This window comes from Triplophysa rosa, linkage group LG18, assembly GCF_024868665.1.
Source record: "Triplophysa rosa linkage group LG18, Trosa_1v2, whole genome shotgun sequence".
Taxonomy (NCBI): domain Eukaryota; kingdom Metazoa; phylum Chordata; class Actinopteri; order Cypriniformes; family Nemacheilidae; genus Triplophysa; species Triplophysa rosa.
The window spans coordinates 10557688-10580148 of NC_079907.1; the positions used below are offsets into that span (position 1 = coordinate 10557688).

The window sequence follows — 22461 nt, forward strand, 5'->3', positions numbered from 1 at the left end:
CCAATGCTCAAATTTTGGGGGACTGAATTCCTTAGTGTTACTTTGAGATTATGCTATCGTCTCCCAGCAGATCTGAGTTCTAAATACCATGCATAATTTGTTTGGTCACTAAGACAAGCAAGAGAATATTGCTTAAACAGTCCAAAATCGTAGTTCCACATATCTGCTTGCTTTCCAAAACCTAAACTGTTGACTTTTCCTGTTGACACAACAGTAAACACAAAAACAAATAAAGGAAGGAAGGAGTATGTCAAAAATAACATATTTTGAAGATGCGCATAAAGAAGGGAAAATAAAATCATCGTAGCTAATGGCAGAAACGGTTCTATCGCTATTGCAACACATTGACATTTAAGTTTCTGTTTTTCCTTGTTTTCGCCTTCGTTTTTTCTAAAAAAAAAAGTTTGAAGAGCAGGTATACTGTAGTTGGCATCATCTATATAACAGGCTATAAAACACCACTTCAGCCACAGTCCAGAGAGCACACAGATAGTCTTTGCACCGTATATAAACATGTAATAAGATACTTGACGTGCATGGAGTTTTTCTCAATCTATCCCAAATGGCCCCGGTGTTCCTCGTCTTCACCAGCGCAATCTGTCAGCGTTTCGACAAACATACAAACAGAAGAAAATCCAATAACCTTTACACTCGGATTGATATTTAAGGCCTCCGCAACTCTCTTTGACAGCAAGGGCTTTGTCCGGCAAACGAAAATCTGTTCCGTTCCCAACATCCCCGTCTCATCCAAACTTGCAATACTGCCATCAGAAAAGGGAGTCAAATACTTTGGCTGATTTAACAATCGTAGGTAGCATCTTATTGTAAATCCTTCCTTGCTTTTTTGTCCCATCAAACAAATGTTTGTTTGGATTGTTGCAGATGTTCGTGGTTTTTCTGGCTTTAGAGGGAAAATGTTCTGGCAACACATTTATACAGGCAACATAATATGAAATACATGTAATTCTAACCAGCGGCCGTGTCTGTCAGCGATACACTTGAACATAGAACGCTGACACCCCCCCTTTTCCACAGCTCTCAAAGTTTTGGGTTCCTCCGCAGTCCATTCGCTGCCCATTTCGTACACACTTCTCAACTTGGTAAAGTTTTTGTGTGCTTGGTTATAAAGTATGTTTTCTCATTGTTAGTAACAGTATATCCTGTCTTAGATAGAACTAAGACAGTTTGTGTCTTTGTCAATCTTTTTTTCTCGATTACTATACACAGGTTGACCTCCCCTCCCCTTTTGCGTGTGAGTTCGGAGCACTGGATCTGTGGGCGGGATTATAAGGGGGAGGGATGTCTGTAAAATCAGACGTAGTACTCTTTGTCCTTGTTTTTCTTATCTTTTTTATTTTTGGGTGCGCCGATGGGCTTTTCTTTCACCGCCGCTCCGTTGGGCTGCGTGGCTGAATTGCTGATATAGTTGCGACTCTCGTCCACGTGGTACGAGCCCTCGTCACGATTTCGGTATTTGTACATGGCGTACAGTAGGATTAATATGCACAGGGCAGCGGCCGCGACGATGCCCACGACCATGCCTGTGGTGCTGCTGGATTCCCGGATCACCTCCGGGCTGGGGTAACCCTTCGCCTCGGGCGGAGGAGGGTGAGCTGTGGATACACAAGAAAGGGAGCGAGAGCATTCATTAAAGCCAATGAAACAAATCTCTATATGTGCTTAATTACTAATTATGAAGCTTAAAGCGGAGTTATATATGAATTTGCTAGAGCAATTTCAATATTGCTGATACTTCCACGCCATTGTTTGGCGATGAGCTAACAAGAAATGGGCTAGTAGGAAGCGGAATGGAAAAATGTGTGGAAGAGTAACTGATTGAACTGGAAGGAGACACGAAAATCAATATTTCTTCGCCAAATTGATTCCCCTCCTGACAAGATCAGATATCCGTCTGAGAAACTACTCCCGAGTCACTTCAGTAAACAGGACATAAAGCAGACTAATGACACTCAACCTTAAACGTACCAACACGTGCATTTACCGCCGCTGCATATCTTTCTGAATGAATGAACAAACATTTACTGTAAGCTTGCGCAAACATACTTCCCCTGTCAATCTTGTATTGTGGGCGCAGATAAGTGTGTGATCAGAATGAATATGTATTTATAAAATAAATATTTTCCAAACTGCGACCAGTGAGTGAACTTCATTTTCTGGTCATTTAAGATTTCTGGCGTGCGGTTCAGTGTAGCGTAGTTTGTTCTGATTTATGTCTGTCAGAGAGGGGAATGCAACTGTGAGGCAGCGCGGCTGCGGGCAAGGCACGAACGCTCGGCAAAACAACACCTGTAACAAAGCCGTTCAAGGCTTAGGTCTGATGCGCTGCGACCCGCAGGTGCAGAAAATGAGATGATGACAAAGTACAGCGGGAGTTATGGATGGAGACGACAGCGAAACCTTTCCTTTTTACAACTGGAAAGAGGACGTGCTTATTTACATTGTAAATTATCCGCTTTAGGCAACATTCAATGATTAGCAATGCTGCATCCAGATTTGGCAGCATGTTTTTTCATTGTGTCTCGAAATGCTTGCATTTGCCATGTGTAATATGACTGCCGCCCAGGCCACTTGCGGTCGCTAAGGCAGCTGAAGGATTGGGTTAACCTTTGTGCTTCATTTTTCATGTCAAAAGCGGTTTACGCAGTTGACTGCGTAACCAGGATGCACCCGCTGAGTGGAGAAATGGGAAAAGCTGAACATGCTACGTTAGCATGCGTGCTGGCCTTTCCAAAAATACACCTCTAAATATGTCCAGCATACAATACATAAATAACTGGAAAATCTAGGGATAAAATTATGCTTAAAGAGACCAGATATTGGTCAAAGAGTCAAAATAATGTCTTAGTATACAGCACATAAAATATGTGGCATAATAATGGCGTATTAAGTTTGTTTAAAGAGACTAAGACTGATTAAACGAACTTAAAAGTCAGCACACACTCTGAACATTTTTTATATTAACAGCATGTGCAAAAAAAAGTATACCTCAGGTTACCATGTGTCTCTCAACCAAGCACGACACGACAAATGAAAATTGAAATGAAAAAGCTGTCTCGCCAATGTTTCCGTCTTAGCCATCTGCGCAAGCAACGGTTGATTTTGTCTGTCACTTGCTTTCTGATTCTGTGGAATCAGGAAGCCCCACCCACATGATAATTCACTGGACTGAAATCCCATTACTCATGTATATTAAACATAGCCAAGGTTCTTTGTGGAAACATTGAATATTATATGACAAATCATCAAGGAAAAGCATAAAAATCATTTTGCCAGGTAAGGCAGCGTAGAAGCACAAGCTATGTGTTCTAGTTTTCCATGCAGTACCATAAGTACTTGAGAGCGAACAAATAAAAAACTCGTCCACACCCTTTTCCGCTGTTATTTTTTAGTGCCACTCAACATTTTAACGTTCAAAAAGGACAAAAACACAAATAGCTTGGCTCTAAAACTACATTAACATTGCATTTTTTTGCATTTGGCAGATGCTTTTATTCCAATTAGGTATTAAAAAACAATATTTACTTGAATGTTTTTATTACTCTGCTGTATAAAGCATCTGCCTGGCTGGGCTTTGGGCGAAATGATCTAATTTGTATTTTGAAGCGCTTTTTTCGACTGTTTCATGTTGCTACTAACAGCGTTCGGAAAAATGTCAAATCTGATGACTTTTACCAGAAATAGTAATAAACTGCAGTGAAACAATCCTGTGATCAAATAATCTTTGAGGGATGGTTTCAAAACAGAACAATGGAGAATATGAAGAAAAAGATGACACATGGACAGTAATAATATAAAAGAAAGATGACTAACCTAACCCACCTGAACTTGGGTCGCAAGGGTCAATATCCTCATCATCGCTGGGACACTCTGCTGATGCCACCAGAAGGTCATCCTGTACCAGAGAGACAGAAAGGATGGAAGGATCATCAAAATGCCTTGTGGCATCATTACAGTTTTATAGGGCTGCTGCTGTATCATCTAAGGCCTCATGCTGAGAGACAGAGAGACAGAGAGAGAGAGAGAGAGAGAGAAGGAAATGTCCTTATAGACTGTCACTCTGACAGCTCTCACAGGTCCTCAGAGCTTTAACTCACAGACATGATCAAAGGTGTCCTAACTGTCAAAGGTCGCAACTTTCTGGGGAAAGCGAGGATTATAACATGTCAAATCAACTTATAGTACACTCTACTGAGACTTCCACATCAAGGTGGTTCAAAATATCGATCACAGCATCACAAACACACACACATAAAGATTTCATCACAAATCCTTTGACAAATTTCAATTTAGCCTGCACTTGCTGTATAAAGACGGTCACACAGAAACATGTGATGTGAAGCACATCAAATCTCCTCGCATCCTTCCCGCTGGGAACAATCTCATCAAACGTGCCTTTTAATCTGAAATTAAACCATAGGCAGCGAATCTACACAATGACCACAGCGCATGACAACACACGTGGCAGGAAACCTTGCCTCAGCTCCAGTGATGGTTCCAAAAGGAAAGAAAGCCATGTCGAGATTTCACGCTACGATTTCAAAAGATCCTATCCGACTGTGGTTTGAAAGCGCCCGTGCGTCTGGCTGCGAAGGAATTCTCCATCAACTATGCAAGAAGGCAGCAAGCTTCGCGTCCCTCACGGCGGTACGGCAAAATTCCATCTGACGACGTCGCTTCGGTGGCATCCATTTAGCAGTAGTCTTCACACTTCTCTCTCTCTCTGCAATTAGCCAGAGCGTGTACACGTTCGCCAGCTGGCCAAACGTGTACATGCGAGTGTGTTTGTCCCAACAGAAATGTAGGGCTGGCTGAGTGTGTATGTGAGCGAGCGGAGAGGAGAGACATCGATTTGTCTCTTTGTGCTCACACGGTCTGCCCACAGGCTGCGGGGCAATGCCCACGCCAATCAGGACCTTTCACCATCATCACAGTCTGCAGACCACACGAACAGAACACAGAAAGAGGGTGTGGGAGGGCACCCTGCACAGTTGTTTTAAAGTGGTTGCCATAACCACATGGATGCCATTTTCCTTGCAGCGATATCTGTTCAACTCCCAGCTCTCAAAACCCTGCAAGTAGGTCAGCGCGAGTGAATAATTTAGATCACTGACGTAACGGTGCCGCTTGCCGCTGGAAGAATGAGAAACGTGAAGGTAATGCTTTGCGCTACAGAGCCCTCGCTAAAGGACGGTAGCGGATTTTGCTCGCTTGACTCTGGAGATGGAAAGAATTATAAGGTACCGAGAGGGATTCTGGGAGCCAGGGGCGCCCGATACTCCTTCCCCCCCAAAAAGATGCTGGTTCTTTTACCACAGCAGGTGCTTGGATCCTCAGAACCTGACTGTGTTTACAGACTCAAGAGATGGGTGATGACGTAATGTAACCAACTATATCGCTACATCACCTGTCCAGAAATAAACAGCGCATTGCAGTCTTTGTACACTTTGTTTTGAAAACATATTTTAACGCCAACATAATTTAATTTAACATCCTAATAGCAAAACCTTAAAGGTATAACAAATAAAACTCATACGAATTCACAGCATCACTTTATTTAACATAAATAAATAAAAAGTGACCTGAGAAGTGTGATAAGAACATATTGCCACCTTGGAATTTTAAGGTTCTCTCTGCATTCTGAGCAGTTTTGAGATATTGAGCTTCAAAGTATTTGCATTCATTTTAACTTTGTAGTCAGAACCTTTTTTGTTTTCTAAAAAAGTCCCAAAATGTACACGACATAAAGAAAAAACATTACATAATGTAAATAAGTTGTCATTGAAGAAGAATATGTGAATAACTCAATTGTGACAAAAAATAGATAGAACCTTATAATTTCGAGGTGATGATATTTGATCGTCACAAATTATTCTCTTTTATTAAATGAACAGGCTTGTTTTAATTAAATGCTCAGAACACACATTTGGTTACTTGTCAAATAATATTAAAAGAATAGGAGTGATATCAATCAAATTCCTCATTTTGTAAATTTACATGTATGCAAGGCGGGGTCATAACCTCCACAGATATCGAGGGGATATATATTCAAATCAGAAACCAACCTATATAAACCAGGTTTGAATATGTGGTTACATTTCTGACAGAATGCATTGCAGGAAGCACTAGCAGATTTGGCAGGTTGTGAATAATGCACAGACTTCAGGATAAGACACAGCCCAAGCTCAGTGCTTTCTCCTTGGTAACTATGGAGATGATGGAAGGATGTTAGGGTAGAAAAAAATGCCAAAAATGACATTTAAGTTAAGAATGGAGGCTGACTGCCATTCAGTGCAAGTATGGGTAAAACAAACTATACGTTAAATGCTTAAATATACACTCACATATATTTATATTTGAACTCTCAAATATAATTGCGTAAAGCAGCAAAGTCTACTAAAGATAAAAAAGAAACGCTGACATAAAAGATTGAAACATCTACACACTATATTGCCATATTGTGACCCAGACATCTATATAATATGATTTCACCAGGTCCCTGCTGACCCCCCCCCTTCCGCAGCATTGGTTGAAGATCTGGACAGAAAACTGAAAGACTGTCTGCTTGAATCTCACAAGCGGAGATCCCTTAGCTATCATCACTGTTGCCTTAAGCAAACCACCTAACCTGAAGTTCTGCCACCGTGACTGTCCTTGTCGACTGTGATAAGTGTATTGTAAAGTCACTTTGGCATCGGCTAAGCAGCATTGTGACTGTCAGCATTACACAAACGCGCCACCCAAACCTTTGTTAAGAATTCCTCTCGCACAGCTGAACGCCTCAAACTATCCTTGTTTTTTCCTCTCGCGCTCCACTTTTGGAAATATTGCCCCAAAGCAAAGTGTAAAAACTCGACTGGAAACGCTCAGATGTGGTGTTACGCAAGCGATCGAGCGCGAGGCTGTTTTCAGCATCTAGAAAAGTCACGAATGACTAAGACCTAGCCTTTAGTATCCATCTGTCTGAGATTTCCATTCTCCTCCATCCACTGCCCACTCAACAGCTGTGCTGAGGCGGATGAGGGCGACAGAATCAGCCTACATCATGACTGTCCCTTTTCTTCCTGCTGAATAATGGCGGTTTAGAAGCGGCGGCTGTGCTATCAGAGCATCATTTGCATTGCTTGTGCACACACGCATACAAACAGAGTATCCGACTCCTTGTTTTGCTTGCTCTTAATTATTGCACTGCCAACAGATGCAACAAAAGATGTGACACGGCGCCAAAATGGGCGGGGGAGCAGAGAACGAGAGCGATAAGACGGCGTTCGGCTCACCTGTGAACACAGAGGAAGAACCAGCTGTGCTATAATGAGAAAGGAGTTACCTCCAGACACACTTCAGCACACACACACTCACAAAACACACACTTTTCCAGCTCCGCCTTCCTCCAAACCTCGCCAATTACCTCACAGCTGCCAGACTGATCTACAGAGACACAGACTAGAGGAGGGAGCCATGTACTTATGTGCGTACACCAGTCAAAAGAGAAAATGGAACACAGAAAATGGCCTACTGACCCTTCAACCCCTAAACATTATTACCTTACGTAAGTATTGATCCTTAAACATTAGACAGGCCTGTTTTGTAACATGTACTCTTGTTAAAAGCAACACAATCTGTCCTTAACTGAACACATTTCTGTGTCTAGTTAAGGAGAACACACCTTGTTACTTTTAACTCATCCTCATGTTTTCCCTTTTATTTGTTTAACACAAACTCAACACAAAATTGTGTGTGTTAAAATTAAAATTCTGCCATTTTTACTCACCCTTTTGTCATTTCAAATCTCTATGACTTTTTTCCATAAACATATTTTGAAGAATGTTGGTAACCGAACAACGGTGGTTCTCCAAAATGAACTGGCACCTCATACTAAATTCTATTAAATGTTAAAGAAACGAGGCACATGATTGGTGGGGACAATTTTCAACCATCCAAATGAGGAACATCTCTCATGTCTCTGCTCTGAAAGCACTGCTGCTAAAAAAACCCCAATATAACATTTTTACAGCCTGTTCTGAGGTGTAGCCACGCTCAAACCGTCTCTCCTTCTTCCATTCAGAGATGCTAGTATTCCACCACGAATACGAATATCTCAGAACAGTGCCGTTGTCTGTTGTTGTTGCCATGGCGACATGAAGATTCAGCCTGTTAAAAATGATGGGAAATAAAAACTGAAACGCCTCGTCGGCTCGACTGGGACCTGCAAAGCAAACCGCTGATTTCTCGCCATCTCTTGTTCATTCCCTCCCGATTCCTCTTCTCCAGCCAGAGACGTGCGAGTACATCAAAGTCTGCCAGCCAACTTAGCAGCACGCTAATGAAGTGTGAATATTCATAGAGAGGTGCTGGTGCTAAATGCAGCTTTACGTCACTGAGAGCTGTGTTTAAAATACCAAGAGCTCATACAATGAATAAAAAATGGCCACTGATGCACTGCAGTATTCTCTAACTAGAATAATTGAAAACTCACAGGAAACACAATGGAGAGATGCCCGCCAGTACATCACATACAGGAATATAGAAAGCCATCCCACAGGGCACCCATATGCTTTCACTGCTTTGAATTATCAGGGAACTGAGACGTCTGAGGGCTTTAACTTGTGAAAGATTCAAAAGAGCTAAAAAAAACATGCAATGCGAGAGCGAGAGATCCTCTACTGGTAATGGAGATTACGGACTTTTGGAGAGATGGAAATCAAGATGGCTTCCTCTGCAATTCTTCACATGAAGAACGGTTTTCATTTATGGATTCAAATGACACATTTTAGTGTATTCGAGAGATGCTCTGTTTAATTACAGCTCACTTATCATCTTGAATAAAAACAGCATGAAATAAAAAAAGCTTTTTAAGACCATGTGAATTTAAAAGGGATAATTGCGGCTTTTACTCTTTTCCCCACCAAAAATTACTAAATTCACCTATAGGAGAACTAAAAATAAAAAAAATCATTGTGTGTTTCGCATCAAAAATATTGATGACTCATCTCGCACTACACACACTTTGGTCCAATCAAATGCTCTTTAGCATAGCAAGTAGCAAATCACGGATCATCCTTGTCATGCAAAAAAAGGGACGGTCCCTTCAACACAATATTCCTGTTTCAAACTTTCTGTTTAAATTCACGGAATAAATCAACACAGAAAATAATACTGCCAAGTTCTTTCATTGGGGTCTTTAAGAAAACCGCACTAAACACTTTATAGCACTCATTAATCATCTGCAAATCTACCAATTAAACAAAGGGCAAACGCTTCAAGAGTGACCATAAAAGTATTCAGACTCAACTGAAGATTTATGATTCTCCACTCACACTAAGTCTACGTTAGCCAGTAAAGTAGCCTTTACAAGCAGCTCCCAGGGGGCATCCACGTGGGCATAAACACATCTGATCATACACACTGCCCACAGACAGAACACACGGCACACTTGTTCACAGCAAATCCCATTGGGTTAAACTTTACTGGATGACATTTTGAATGAGGAAGGGGAAATAAAACACAAATAAAAGGAACACACAAATGACAGGGTCAGTGGGCGGTTTGAGACCATTGGAGCGTCTTGAAAGATTTGAACATACTGGCACGCTACAAATGAAGCTGATGTTTTGTATGCAGTGCGTGGTGCCACACGCCCACTGAAACACACCTGGACATCGGTGGCAAGCCGCCGACTTCACACACGCTCACAATGCATTGCAACTTTTCTTTCTTTTCTTCTCGTAACTCAACCCCCCTCCTTCCCCCAATTCCACACATTCTCCCTCTCTCTCGCTCGCTCACAGTGCCGAGCGCTGCAGACAAATGGTGCATGCCTTTTTTCGCTGCATGGATGAGACAACATCAAAGACTCTACATGCGATGATGGCTGGATGGAGAAGGACCGTGAGAAATAAAGTCTACCTGGGAAGAGGAACAATGCCACCTCGCATCCATGGCAGACTGGCTACACTGTCTGCTTCCTCTATACAGCTGCTGCCTTTCTCTTTCAATGAGACTGAATGCTTGTCCTCTCTCCCTCTCTGAGCTCCCCGTCCCTGCTTCTAGAGCAACAAGAAAGCCCCACACCAGTGAAATCAAGTCCGTTCTGTCAGATCAAAAGTGAAGAAGTCCTACTCTGCTTAGCAGATAGGGATGATAAATTGTCTCTGCATCAGGAGAGCCTATGAGAGCCTACAAACCAGGAGAGAGGGAGATGGGAGGGAGATGGAAGAAGTGCAGGAGAGAGAAAATGAAAAAGATACACACGGAGAGAAGCGGGCGGGAGGGTAAGCGAGCGAGCGAGCGAGAGAGAGTGAAAAAGCGGTATGACTGGAAGCAGACCGTCTCGATCACCTGACTGCTTTCAGCCAATCACCGGCCATGCTCGTCTTGAGGTTGCTAAGGGTTCGCTCGGTTGGAAACATTTCAGTATATCTTTTTTTCTGTGAAGAGATTGATGTGTGGATAAGGAGGGAGGGGGGTGGCGCACCTTCTGCCCTGCCATGAAACTCCACTGAGACACAACCCACAATCTAACATCAAACACACACATGCACACGCACACTCTCGAAATATATCTGCTCACAGCGGGGCACCTTTAGGATGGAAAGGGAATGTTATACAACAAGCGAGGACCGAGGAGCAACAGGACAGAGAAACGCTGCATAGCTGGATCTTCTCATCTCAGCGACTCTGCAGCCCCCCTGCTCCTCTGGGACTTCACGTAATTCTGCTCCATCTAAATCTATCCGCTACTCGCCAGCCCAAAACAGAACCAGCATCCGTTTACCTCAAAATTTGTGCTTGAGGCTTGTACACACACAACCACAGAGAAAAAAGGGGCGGAGATAAAGAGATACCCACGGCGGACACTTCCTTTTGTCTGCTTTAGCACCAGAGTCTCACGAGACTCTGTTTGTCTCTCGCATCTGTAAAATCTCCGCACAGCCACCGAACACGAGTGTAAATTATGAATGTGACAAAATTCAGAAGACGAATTCTAAAAAGCGAGGCTGGGTGTCGTCTGCAACAGACTTGCGGGGCGTCTGAGATTAGACATGACTGGCCGAAACACAAATATCGGGCCAGTTTAAGACAACACAGGCAACATGAAAAAGCCTTTTGCGAATTAACAGTGTCATCACCACCCATAAGCACACAGTTTAATAACTGTTTGTAATATCTACAACATCCAGAGGGAGAGAGAGAGAGAGAGAGAGAGAGAGAGAGAGAGAGAGGGAGGGAGGGAGAGAGAGAGAGAGAGAGAGAGAGAGAGAGAGAGAGAGAGAGAGAGAGAGAGAGAGAGAGAGAGAGAGAGAGAGAGAGAGAGAGAGGGAGGGAGAAAGAGAGGGAGGGAGAGAGAGAGGGAGGGAGAGAGAGAGTAGCTGAGCTAACAGTCCATTTTATTACCCAGTTCCTGCCAACTCAAACAATTGCATTGATTGACTGATTTAGTCGGTCAGTGAAAATGAGCATTGGGACAACAGTGCATGCAATAATCGGACAGATGGGAAAAACAGACTGAATCCGGACCGGCTTAATTCTGTTGGTGCTAAACAATGTCCTACCTCCATGATGCAATGGAATGAAATGCACTGGTGGGTTTATGATAAAAGCACATTTAAAAACCTGATGATGTGGAACTGTTATATTTTGGGAATTGTGGCACACATACTGTATTCACACACATACATGCTCTAACACACATTTAAATAAGCCCTGCTATCCATAGCCTTAACCTATTAAGAAAATAGTTTTTTGCTTTCCATTTGAGAAACGATGCCCCCAACAGGAGATTTTGATAGATAGCTAACGGCTCTAAACATTTTTCTACAATTGTGTTCGCAAAGCTAGGTTAGAATGACGCACACATGCATGCACACAGCAGGGTTTTAGATAGTGATTCTGGTGGATGAATAATTATTTATGGATTTACTTTTAATTATTGTGATTTAGTCTCAGTAAGCTGTTAGTATTTTGCTGACAATATAAATGACAATTTATCATATGCCTTATGCTTAAAATAATACCACAGTACTTTCACAGTCCAAATGCAAAATTTGTCAAACGGCCAATGACAATAACAGACTGCAGCACAAGCCATAAATAAATGTGCTATAAATGTGCCCTGCCGCTGTATTTAGCACTGAAATGTAATTGCCATCACTCAGGGCATTTATGTGTTCAGCAACAACTTTATCAGATGACGGTGTATTGATATAACACACTGATGGTCAAAAGACAAACACTGAAGTTATTTTGTTATTCTGTAGTTTTCATCCATATAGTGCAAATTCATAGTTTTGATTTAGTTTTTATGCTTTGGTTTTAATTTTCAATAACAATTTATCTATATAAAAGCTTTTCACAATGTTGCATTGTTGCAAAGCGGCTTTACCTACATGTTAGATAGTAACAAAAGTAAAGAGATGTAATTATGTAAAATGTAGAAAACATATTATTGTATTAATTAGTATTATTAATTGGTATTATTGCAATTTTCTTATTATAATGTATATTGTAATCTGAATTTTCTATTCATAGTGCTGGTAAGTGCAGTATACATTTTTCATGGGATGCATATTAGTGGTACTAACTGTTAAAATAATTGCTAGTAAGATTTAGTTCCATTTTTACATAGAAAGATGACTGGACCGATGACAAACACATCAAATTTAAATGAACGGGCATCAGAAATATCTGTCATTTCATCTGAAGGCTGTTAATTTCAACTGACAAAATATTCTCACTGCTAATATTCATCTTTGCAAAACAATTGACAACTGCACACGCACGCATGCACACAAAGTCAAGAGCATCATTCCAAGCGACAGTAGAAGCACAAACATAAATGCAAACACACAATTTCACGTTATGTCAGGAAATGCAAGAACTGACACCAGACAAAACAACACACTGTAAACACATTACAATAACTGTCGGTAAATATTTTCACAGAGAAAAAAAGTGTCCTATTTTGCATGGACTCAAATCCACTCAGCTCCAACTCTCACGTGACGCACACCCACGCTACCATTTTCCATGCACAAAACTGGCACTTCGCTGCCCTCTGCCCATCTCTATATCTAAAAGATACCCAAGGGTGTTTAACAACATGCACCCAAGAAATGCTCATTTATTATTTAAAGCCTAGCACACAGTCTGACAGTCCGGCGAGGCAAACCCTCCCCACAAAAGAGAATAAACACACGGACCCCTGGCATGCCAGATCCTACAGGGCCAAACACCAAAGCCATAGATATCAAAAAATGACACAGACAACCAGATACAATTATAAAAAGAGGATAAAGAAGATAATAAAAAAGCTGTCACTTCAGAACATCACTTGTCCCAGGTGGTAGTCACAAAGGAAATCAACTTCTGATAGAAATATTAAACATCTCATCTGTCAGTCACATGCACACAACGTTCACATTTGTTTTTTCTAAGCATGTTGTCGGTTCCTCCGAGACGTCCTCAGTTGTTTGATTGTTGCTGTTTGAACAGAAAGAAGTAAAACATGCCGTTTCCCCTCGCTGGCTTTCTATCAATAACGCTTCTTAAAAAAGCTTATAAGCTTCCGCCAGACAATAGCAAAACCAGTTTATCAGAGGATAATCCAAGCTCCACACATCATCTGAAGATTAAAGATACTCGCACAGCAAATCTAAAGCCATTAGATGGAAAAATTGGTCATGCAAACTATGCAAAATTATTAGGAGCTCATTTACTCTATGCACAAATTTGTTGTATTACAAGCCAAGCAATCGATCTGCATGAATTATTACATCATTCCAAACCATTAATCTGCTAACCATTTGTACCACACAAACCTTTCCTATTCTCTACACAGAAACAACTTCAAACAATTAAGCATCTTGTTCCTAGGCGTCACGCCGCATGGCCATTTTTAAACACTTAAATTCCTTTAGCCCAGGCAGACCTTTGCTAATTCGAGGATGCTTAATTTAGCCAGAGTGGGAGACCTCTACGGACGCTCTGGAGAAGTGTTAAGAAGATGGAGACTCCAAGAAGTTGCATTAGCTCTGATTACAGAGAGCTCTACTCTCTAATGCTCACTTTTGTCAAATGACCATCACCAATGCCTGTAATCAACGCCTTTTAGAAAACCACAAACTCTTCGCTCTCCGTCCAGCTTTTTCATTAATTACACATTAAAGATCCATCCCGGCCATCTTAGAAGATGAAATACGGATGGAGCAGCTGCGCGGTATGAGACAATGAGAAAAAGAGTGATTGTAATGGATCATAATGGAGAGCAGATGGTGTAAACTTGGGGAGAGGTGTAGACGGCGCTGCGAGAGGAGTTTCATATTTCCATGGCAACATTTACCATCATCGACGGTTAGGGGGAGGCGAGCCCACCATTTTGTAATGCGATCCACAGACGGGTCCGTGATAAGCTGACATTGCAATTGAGCGCAATAGATCAAACAATATCTGTTATTGCGCGACAATCGCTTTCGCGCCGCGTGCTCGGAACGCCCTTGAGCGCGCGGGTAATTTAATACGCAGCGCTAGATTTAGTTTGAACCATTTCGAATGATGATTTCATTGTTGTGGGGGCTAAATCACAGCACATAAAGTCACGCATGAGGAGAGGAGCATCTACTGGCCTTGGCGAGCCTGTCAATCACCGGGCTCAGCCTACCGCACTGACATGTAATTACAGCACGGCTGTAATTAGAGCTCACTGTCAGGACCCTGAATGATGCCTCGCGTGAGAGGGAGACCGAGAGAAAGTTGTAAGGGAGAAAGAACATGTCCACCTACACTGTGATCATCTCCCCCACTGATTGCTCCCCTTTCCATTGGCCTGTGGGTTTTCTGTGCTTTCACAGACTTATTGACTGAATCTCGTCTCCCTGCAGCGCCCAGCACTCTCTCTCTCTCATCCTAAACCACTTCCACAAAAGAACCGGCCAATCGCTTTATGGCTAAAAGCAATCGAGTCGAAACCCTTTGCCGGTTTGATAACGTGTGATCCAGCCACGGGCTCTTTTGTAAGTGCCCTGTCTTGGTCTCGGGACCTCTTTCGCTTAGGAGAGCACCGAGTTCAGTTTAAACTGGTCTTGTTGATGTCTGGGTCACTTATTGAAAATGCCACTTCTAATGTTTTGCATGTAAGTGAAACTGAGTGAGTGTATACCAGAGAAGTGGAGGAAGAAGAGAAAGTAGTCGGCCAATCACAGCGCAGAACTACGAAAAAGTACTGAGCCAAACTGTCAGCCTGACAGATTCGATCTGAACGCATCAATGCGATTCAGGTTTTGTGAATCTCCATGACTTATCCATGACCTTTCAAGCTGTTTTTTTTTCAAAGTCAGACCTACTCGCTAAAGAATCATACAAAGACTAATTTGTAAAGACTCAAAAGAATGATTCGCTCACATGTTGCAGCAAGTTTCACTCTACCCAAAAGCATTATCGAGCCAGTTTTCAAGTACAGCATGAAACTGGAAAATGTGTTATTATATATAAAATTATTTCATTATGCCCAGCTTTTACATCGCATGAACCGACAGTAGAATAGAAGGCCGACTGACCAGAGGTGTTGTCGTCTGCTTGCCCTGGCGGTTGGACGCAGTCGTAGTCGTGATGTCGGTGATGGATGGCGAAGTCTCAGAGCGGTTGCCCGTGGCGGAGGCACTGGACTGGGGCGTAATAGAAGACGAGGGCATGTCTCCCACCAGCCGGGCGCTACCCTCCACACGCACGTTGGGGTCGCCCTCTGCAGCCATGTTGAGCACTTTTAGGCCATTGTAGTAAAGCCCCGAGAGCTGACCCTGGAAAGGCCGGCTGCCCTTTTCCCAGCCTCCGATCTTTATGGTGGTCTGACTGTTGAAGATGGTGAGTTGCCGACCTGCCGGGGAGAGACGTTACAAAAAACACAAGAGTGTTCAACAGCCCGCTCCCCCACGCCGCAGAGACGCACCCATTCACATGCACACCCTACCAGACGCACAAACACACCCACACAAACACGGAACTGATGGAAGTCCTGATGGAAAAACACACAACGACTGTAACCTTATTTTCCCTGGGGATCGTGAAAGCAATAAATTACGCTAATGCTAACAGCAACACTGGTAATTTATCGACTGTAATTTAATGGGCTGCTGTTGGCACAAAGTAAACAAATGAAGGGGATGAGAAAGCTGGACCCCCTGCCCCCCCAAAAGAAAAAAAGAAAATAAAATCAATGGGACTTTGCTAAAAGGACAATCAACCAGATATTAAGACTGCGTATGAGTAAAAAGTAGGTATTTCCCATTTTAAATGACTTTTAATGTGAAAGTAGTTAGCAGAAAGCTATAGATGTGTTTTTACAGGTCTGGTCCTTTTTATTGCGATTGCCTTTCAGCAAGGGCGATGGCAATTAAAATTAATTAGACTGAAATAAGGTTTATGTGGAGAATGGTTTTACAGCTACATGACACATTACAAATGATTCATCATGGTTATAATTCCATTGAAAAGGGAAAGAAAACAAGAAAACAAGCAAACTTGAAAACAAATCACTTTGAACGTGTCAATTGGTTACATACATTACAGCATGCATTCATGTCTTTTCCCTGCTTGTGTGTTTAACTGGCTTGTTAAAGGGACTTCATATATGATGCCAATAATCATTGACGCTATTTAAGAGACATTTGCTTTGAGTTTTTAACAGTGCACTTTAGCAGTTTCCAAAAGAAATATGTTTAGCATGATATAAAAGAAGATATACATATATGCATATATAAATTAAATAGTGTGTGTACATCACTATAAATTCAAATAATTTCCACTGTAAATATATGTATATACTTTAATTAGTCATTTAGATTATTACAGCTGCAAATATAACATTATTTAAGTATTTTAAAGATGTAAACATATTTTGTTAATGATTGAACTAATTTCAGTTATCAGTATATTACCAGTCCCTTTAACCACTGACAGGTTTACAAGTACAGTATAACAACACATTATTGAACTGTACAGTGCAAATATTACAAACTACATTTGTTTAATTTTTAAACTTGGTTATACAGGGGATTTATGTTTTAGATGGTTTATTTGTTGTGCAAAATATCACTTGCTTATGATCAAATTATCTTTTATTTAAAGTTTTAATCAGTGTTTTTACCTTTGTCGAGTAGCCATTCGTCAACTACTCGACCAAGCCGATATGGGATTCGCTGTCTAGCAATCGCCAGGCGTTCGTTATCAATGTTGCCTTTAAAGTTTAAAGAGACATTTCATTGTTAAAAATCTGAAAGGTCAAAGATTAAAACCTACAGTGAAACATATTCCTTAACTAACTGTTTGTTTTTTCTCTTTTTAAATTTTAAACACCAAGGTTGCATACATAAGAATGATAAAGCTTTTCAGTCCATTAACTCGTCAAATTTAAGCAAACAAATTAACCCTATTTTAATATATAAGCATTGTGGTACTTTAAATATATGCTCCTACTCTTCCTGCGTTAAGAGAAACCAACCCAACTCTCAATCATGTTTAAACACATATAACTTCTTTACATAATACATTTACAAAGAGTAATCCTTTTAAATCTTTTTAGCAGATTTTTCATCTAGTTATACATGAATACACTAGCTCATTTTAATCTAAATATTGTCATTACAGTATATTCCAGCGTTTTGCAACCAGTTTGATTTTAGCTACACATTTGCTAACTAATCTAATGTCTTTTCAGTCATTTTTTTATATGATAAATGTCACATTATCAGATCACAATACATTAAAAAACATCAAAGTAGCAGAAGAACACTCAAAAGATTAAAGCAACAGGAAGATTATCAGTTCAACAGAAATAAGGCATGTGAGATCAGTCACTAATCAAAAGTTCATGCACCCCGTGTGAATTTGAAATTGCCCCGACAAAAGCTTTGATCTCGGAGATGTCCAGGTAACGTATGCGCACGCTTAGGAAGTAGTTCCCCGCAGAGAGACCCGAACCACCTTAAATGTGAATATTTATAATCCGTGTCCATGTTGAGCCAACTTCCTCTATTGAAATCATATTATTTAAAAACATTTACTCCTTTCCCATTATGGCCCACACATAATTACAACTCCCGCCTTCACCGGCGATTTCGACATGAACCTGCCTAGCTCACATTTCTAAAGAGTATAATTAAGCCACACAATTTTTACCCTATTAACCATTAACTGGCTATTTGTCAATCAAAAATGTGCCTGGCGCTCTTTCTATTCAATGTAAGCAAGGTACGAATTGAATATGAATAGTATACAAATATTTCTTCGATTAGACAAAGATAGCAAATCGACAAGAAATAATTCATGCAAAACTTTCCATTCTAATTTGTCAAATATGCATGTATACACCAACTTTTAAAACATGAATTTAGTTGACAAGGGCAGTTTTTTTTTCGTGCTGACATATTTCCTATTGGAATCCTATTGGATTTTTTTTAATAGCCAAACTATATCATACCAATGAATTACAATATTATTTACTACATCTTAGTCATGGTGACACAGCCAATCTTGAGAAAAACTGTCCGGACAAAAATCCCATCAGTTGTTTTCCCTTAAGAGAAATACTGTACATCTGCATTTAATTAAAGGTCCAGTGTATGAAATTTAGTGCAGGCATCTAGCGGTAAGGTTGCGAATTGCAACCAACTGCTCACTCCACCCCTCCATTTCGAAACACTACGGTGGCTGAAACAGCACTAAGATGTCGTCAGGTTTTCGCTTCTTTGCCGAAGGAGAGCAGTTTGTCCGTTTAGGGCTACTGTAGAAACAACGTGGTGAATTCCATGCAAGGGGACTTGCAGTGTGTGTACAAATAGCTCATTCTAAGGTAATAAAAACACAACGCTTCATTATGTAATATCTTAGTTTACACCTCTGAAGACATTGTTGTGTATATTATATTGCATTTCTGTCAATAGATCCTCCAAAAAATAAACCCAGCACCTTTAATTCATTTTTTAAGTAATGTCGCATATTGATGGCTTCAAAGTTAATAGACAGACCAAGCCTGAAGCACTTTAATTTTTACTTCATGTGCTGTTCAAAGGCTGAAAAGTGACGTTAAGGCTTACAGTACACTTACATTAGCATGGCTGTTGCAGTCAACTGCCCTTGAGGTAACGGTTTTTTATTCTGTACCGACACTAAAGTGGCTGGACTAAATTGCACCTCAGAAACAACACAATACTGTTTTTGATGGGTGATTGCAGTGGGAGAACACATGTGGGCAAGAAAATAAGGCTCCCTCTGGGCCGCTCACAAGATTTTAGGAGCGTTTGATTCTGGACTTGCATGAGAGTGCTGATATTCTGCTGTGAGAACCAAAAGAAGGACGAAACTCACTCCATTACTACGATTCCCGTTATTCGTTTTACTTTCATTTATGTGTTTTTTGCTGTCTTTAACTCCTTCCCTCTATGTCTGGTCAGGTCTAACTTTAGTTCTAGCTGTGCACTTTTCCTGGAGTAATCAAATGTGAGAGGAGTAATTTGTCGCAAATCACAGCTTTAAAAACAAGAAGAGGAAACAAAATATTGAGCACTTGATGGCGGATGGACTACAGAAGATGACCAAGGGCAAGTTGCACACATGATTGCTTGAATGCACACAAATGTGCACACATATACATGTGCCCACCCACTCACTCACACATACACACACAGTGGTCATGTTGTGTTGAAATGAGGGGGCAGTGGCCCGGGGGTCTCTATGTAAAGTGAAAATGATGGCCTAGTTAGGTTAGCTGGCTAACAGTCTTGCTGAATAGCTAATGTTACTGAAGCATCTAAAAATCCAAGAAAAGTTTTATTATATTTGATCTGCAACTACTTTTGATTTTCAATTATCTCAGGATGTGTAAACCACATCCTGAGGCTATTTTGTGCCGCAGTAGCTGTCCTTTTTTGAGGAATCTTCCGTGAACAATTTCACAGTATTTTTATGAAAAATAGTTAATTGCAATAGTGCATTAAAGGGATTGTTCACCTGAAAATGAAAATTTTGTCAACACTAAACAAAGGCGGTACCCATTCACTTCTACTGTATGGACATAAAACCATTGCAAGTCAATGGGTACTGCTGTTGTTCAGTTACCAACATTCTTCAAAATATCTTCTTTTGTGTTCTGCAGAAGAAAGAAAGTCATACAGGTTTGAAATGACAAAAGAGCGAGTAAATGATGACAGAGATTTCTTTTAGGGGTGAACTATCCCTTTAATTCAGAGAAATTAGGTTATTTTTGTTGCATTGAGATAACCAATGGTAAAACCGTGTTGAAATGTTTGTTTGATAAAATGTATGTTACCTAATACAGTATATTCGGAAACAGAACTGTCACATTAAAGCAATATCACATTTGCATTAGTTTTGTTCTTGATCACATTTCTAATATTCAGTATATTTACATTGCATTATGAGATGGAATTTTAGCAGGATTGGCTTTGCTTCATCTCTGCTGTATGGGTTTACTTCTATCACAAAACCACTGTATGTAATTTCTGCATATGTATAAAATAATACGGAAAAATCAAGGCAAGGTTGAGAGTGGGAGGAAAGCTCTGCGATTTCATTAGATGTTAACGCGATACTAGTTACCGAACTCATTGTTCAAGATAAACAAGCTGCCCTTTTCGTTCTTCGCCTTACTGGTTGTCAATTTAAATTCTATGCGTTTATTATCTCTGCTAATGCGACGCCGAGTCAATCAAGCGCTGATTAAAACGAAGCGGTCACGACTAATTTTCTTTTTTAATGTTTCAGTAAAAAAGTTTCTTCCATTCTGCCACGGACATAAGATACATTAGTATGCAGGCAATCATGTGCATACTGCTCTCTGCATTCACAAACACAATAGAAAAGGGATGCCGAGAGAAAATGGCACAGTACAATGGCTTTATTTTAACAAGCAATTGTCTTCCACTCTAAATGAAAGACGCTGCTGTTATTGGGTTGCTTGTTTATACTAAAACAATGAGTGGGACCTGACTACAGTAAAACACAGTCTCTCTCTCTCTCTCTCTCTCTCTCTCTCTCTGTCTCTGCCTGTCTCTCTTTCAAATTGTTTAATCTCTAAAAGTATATTGTAACTATTTTTATAACTATATTTAGCTCATGTCCCAGTTTGCCTAAGCTGTTGTAAACACAAATGTCAACTCTTGGCTAAGGGTAATCCTGTTTGGAAAATTAAATAATACAGAACCCAGACAACAGCAATAAATGCATCTACAACTGAACGAATCTATATCTACAGCATCTCAAGAGCATTAAGGAGATATTTTATATTTAATGGCGACCGGGCTGAACCGCACTTCTAAGCAACCAAAGACGACACTCACTGACGGTAAGCATGATATTTTCTGCACTCCATTACCGCCGCAGTCATTGAACGCTCTGACACAACATTTACCATCAACACCATCAACACATTTGTTCCCAAGAAGAAAAGAATGTGTCAAGTTCCTGAAGACCGACAGCAAATATTCTGTAATGGACATAATGGTTTAAGAAGTAAAATACAAATTATAAGGCTAATACAGCCACCTCCCCATCATCGTGATTGACAAACGAAAGCAATAGGATTATTTCTCATCTCCGATCACTTGTCAAGCTTTTGTCAGGGCTTTCAGGCGACTGAGAGGCTGGTGAATTTGATAACCCGGCTCTGACATTTTCAGCCTCCTAAAGCCCCAAGAGCAATCATCTCTGCTGACATTTGGAAAGGATACCAGGGTTACCATTTTTTTTAACTGTGAGTAACCACAATCACAGACAAAGGCATTTTGTCCTTAACCCTGTGATTCAGACTCTTTTTATGAGCTCTGCCGGGCTTTTTTTGTTCCCACTGTTTATAGTTGCATGGTTGAGATTGTGTGTGTGTGTGCGTGTGTATGTGGGAACGTATGTATAAAGGCCGATGGCTCTTACCTGTTGGGTAGCGCTCTATGACTGGCAGATCATCCACCTGCAAAGTGGCATTACCGCCACTCCTGGTAAAGCGAATTATGTGGTACTTTCCATCATTTACAAACTTTGCAGTTTCTTCAATGTTTATGTCATCGGTGCCCACATTGAACACCACTTTGATATTGCCTTTCTCCTGTAGAGAGAGAGAGAGTGGGAGAGAGGAAGAAAGAAAGAAAGAAAGAGAGAGAGAGAGAGAGAGAGAGAGAGAGAGAGAGAGAGAGAGAAAGAAAGATGGATTTTTAATATTATGTCATGGCTACTAGACATATAAGCAACAAAAACATGTTTAGATTATATGCTATGTCTTATTTTAGCAGACAAATGTTTGTTGTAATAGACATCATTCTGAGTTAGAAATATGCAGAAGACAATTTTTGGATTATTAATAAAGGCCCTCCTAAGCAGACAACTGTACTCCATCTTTACTGGCAACATAACAAATGCACCACATTTATTGAGGACCGAAAA

At 40.8% G+C, this 22461-nt stretch overlaps 1 protein-coding gene across 17 annotated transcripts in view; it reads right to left on the reverse strand.

The window, feature by feature from the left end:
- Nucleotides 1-393: 393 nt before the first annotated feature.
- nrxn1a (neurexin 1a) overlaps nucleotides 394-22461 on the reverse strand; it is a 158894-nt gene continuing 136826 nt past the window's right edge. For 9 of the 17 annotated variants that reach the window (XM_057357869.1, XM_057357864.1, XM_057357865.1 and 6 more), the window contains 5 exons: nucleotides 21955-22126; nucleotides 17156-17245; nucleotides 15570-15886; nucleotides 3832-3913; nucleotides 394-1613 (listed from right to left, as the gene is read on the reverse strand). In XM_057357869.1, coding sequence (XP_057213852.1) covers nucleotides 1312-1613; nucleotides 3832-3913; nucleotides 15570-15886; nucleotides 17156-17245; nucleotides 21955-22126 — 963 coding nt within the window. In that variant the 3' untranslated portion in view covers nucleotides 394-1311. The remainder of the gene's footprint in view (nucleotides 1614-3831; nucleotides 3914-15569; nucleotides 15887-17155; nucleotides 17246-21954; nucleotides 22127-22461) is intronic. The other 8 variants (XM_057357876.1, XM_057357875.1, XM_057357872.1 and 5 more) reach the window with 3 other exon arrangements.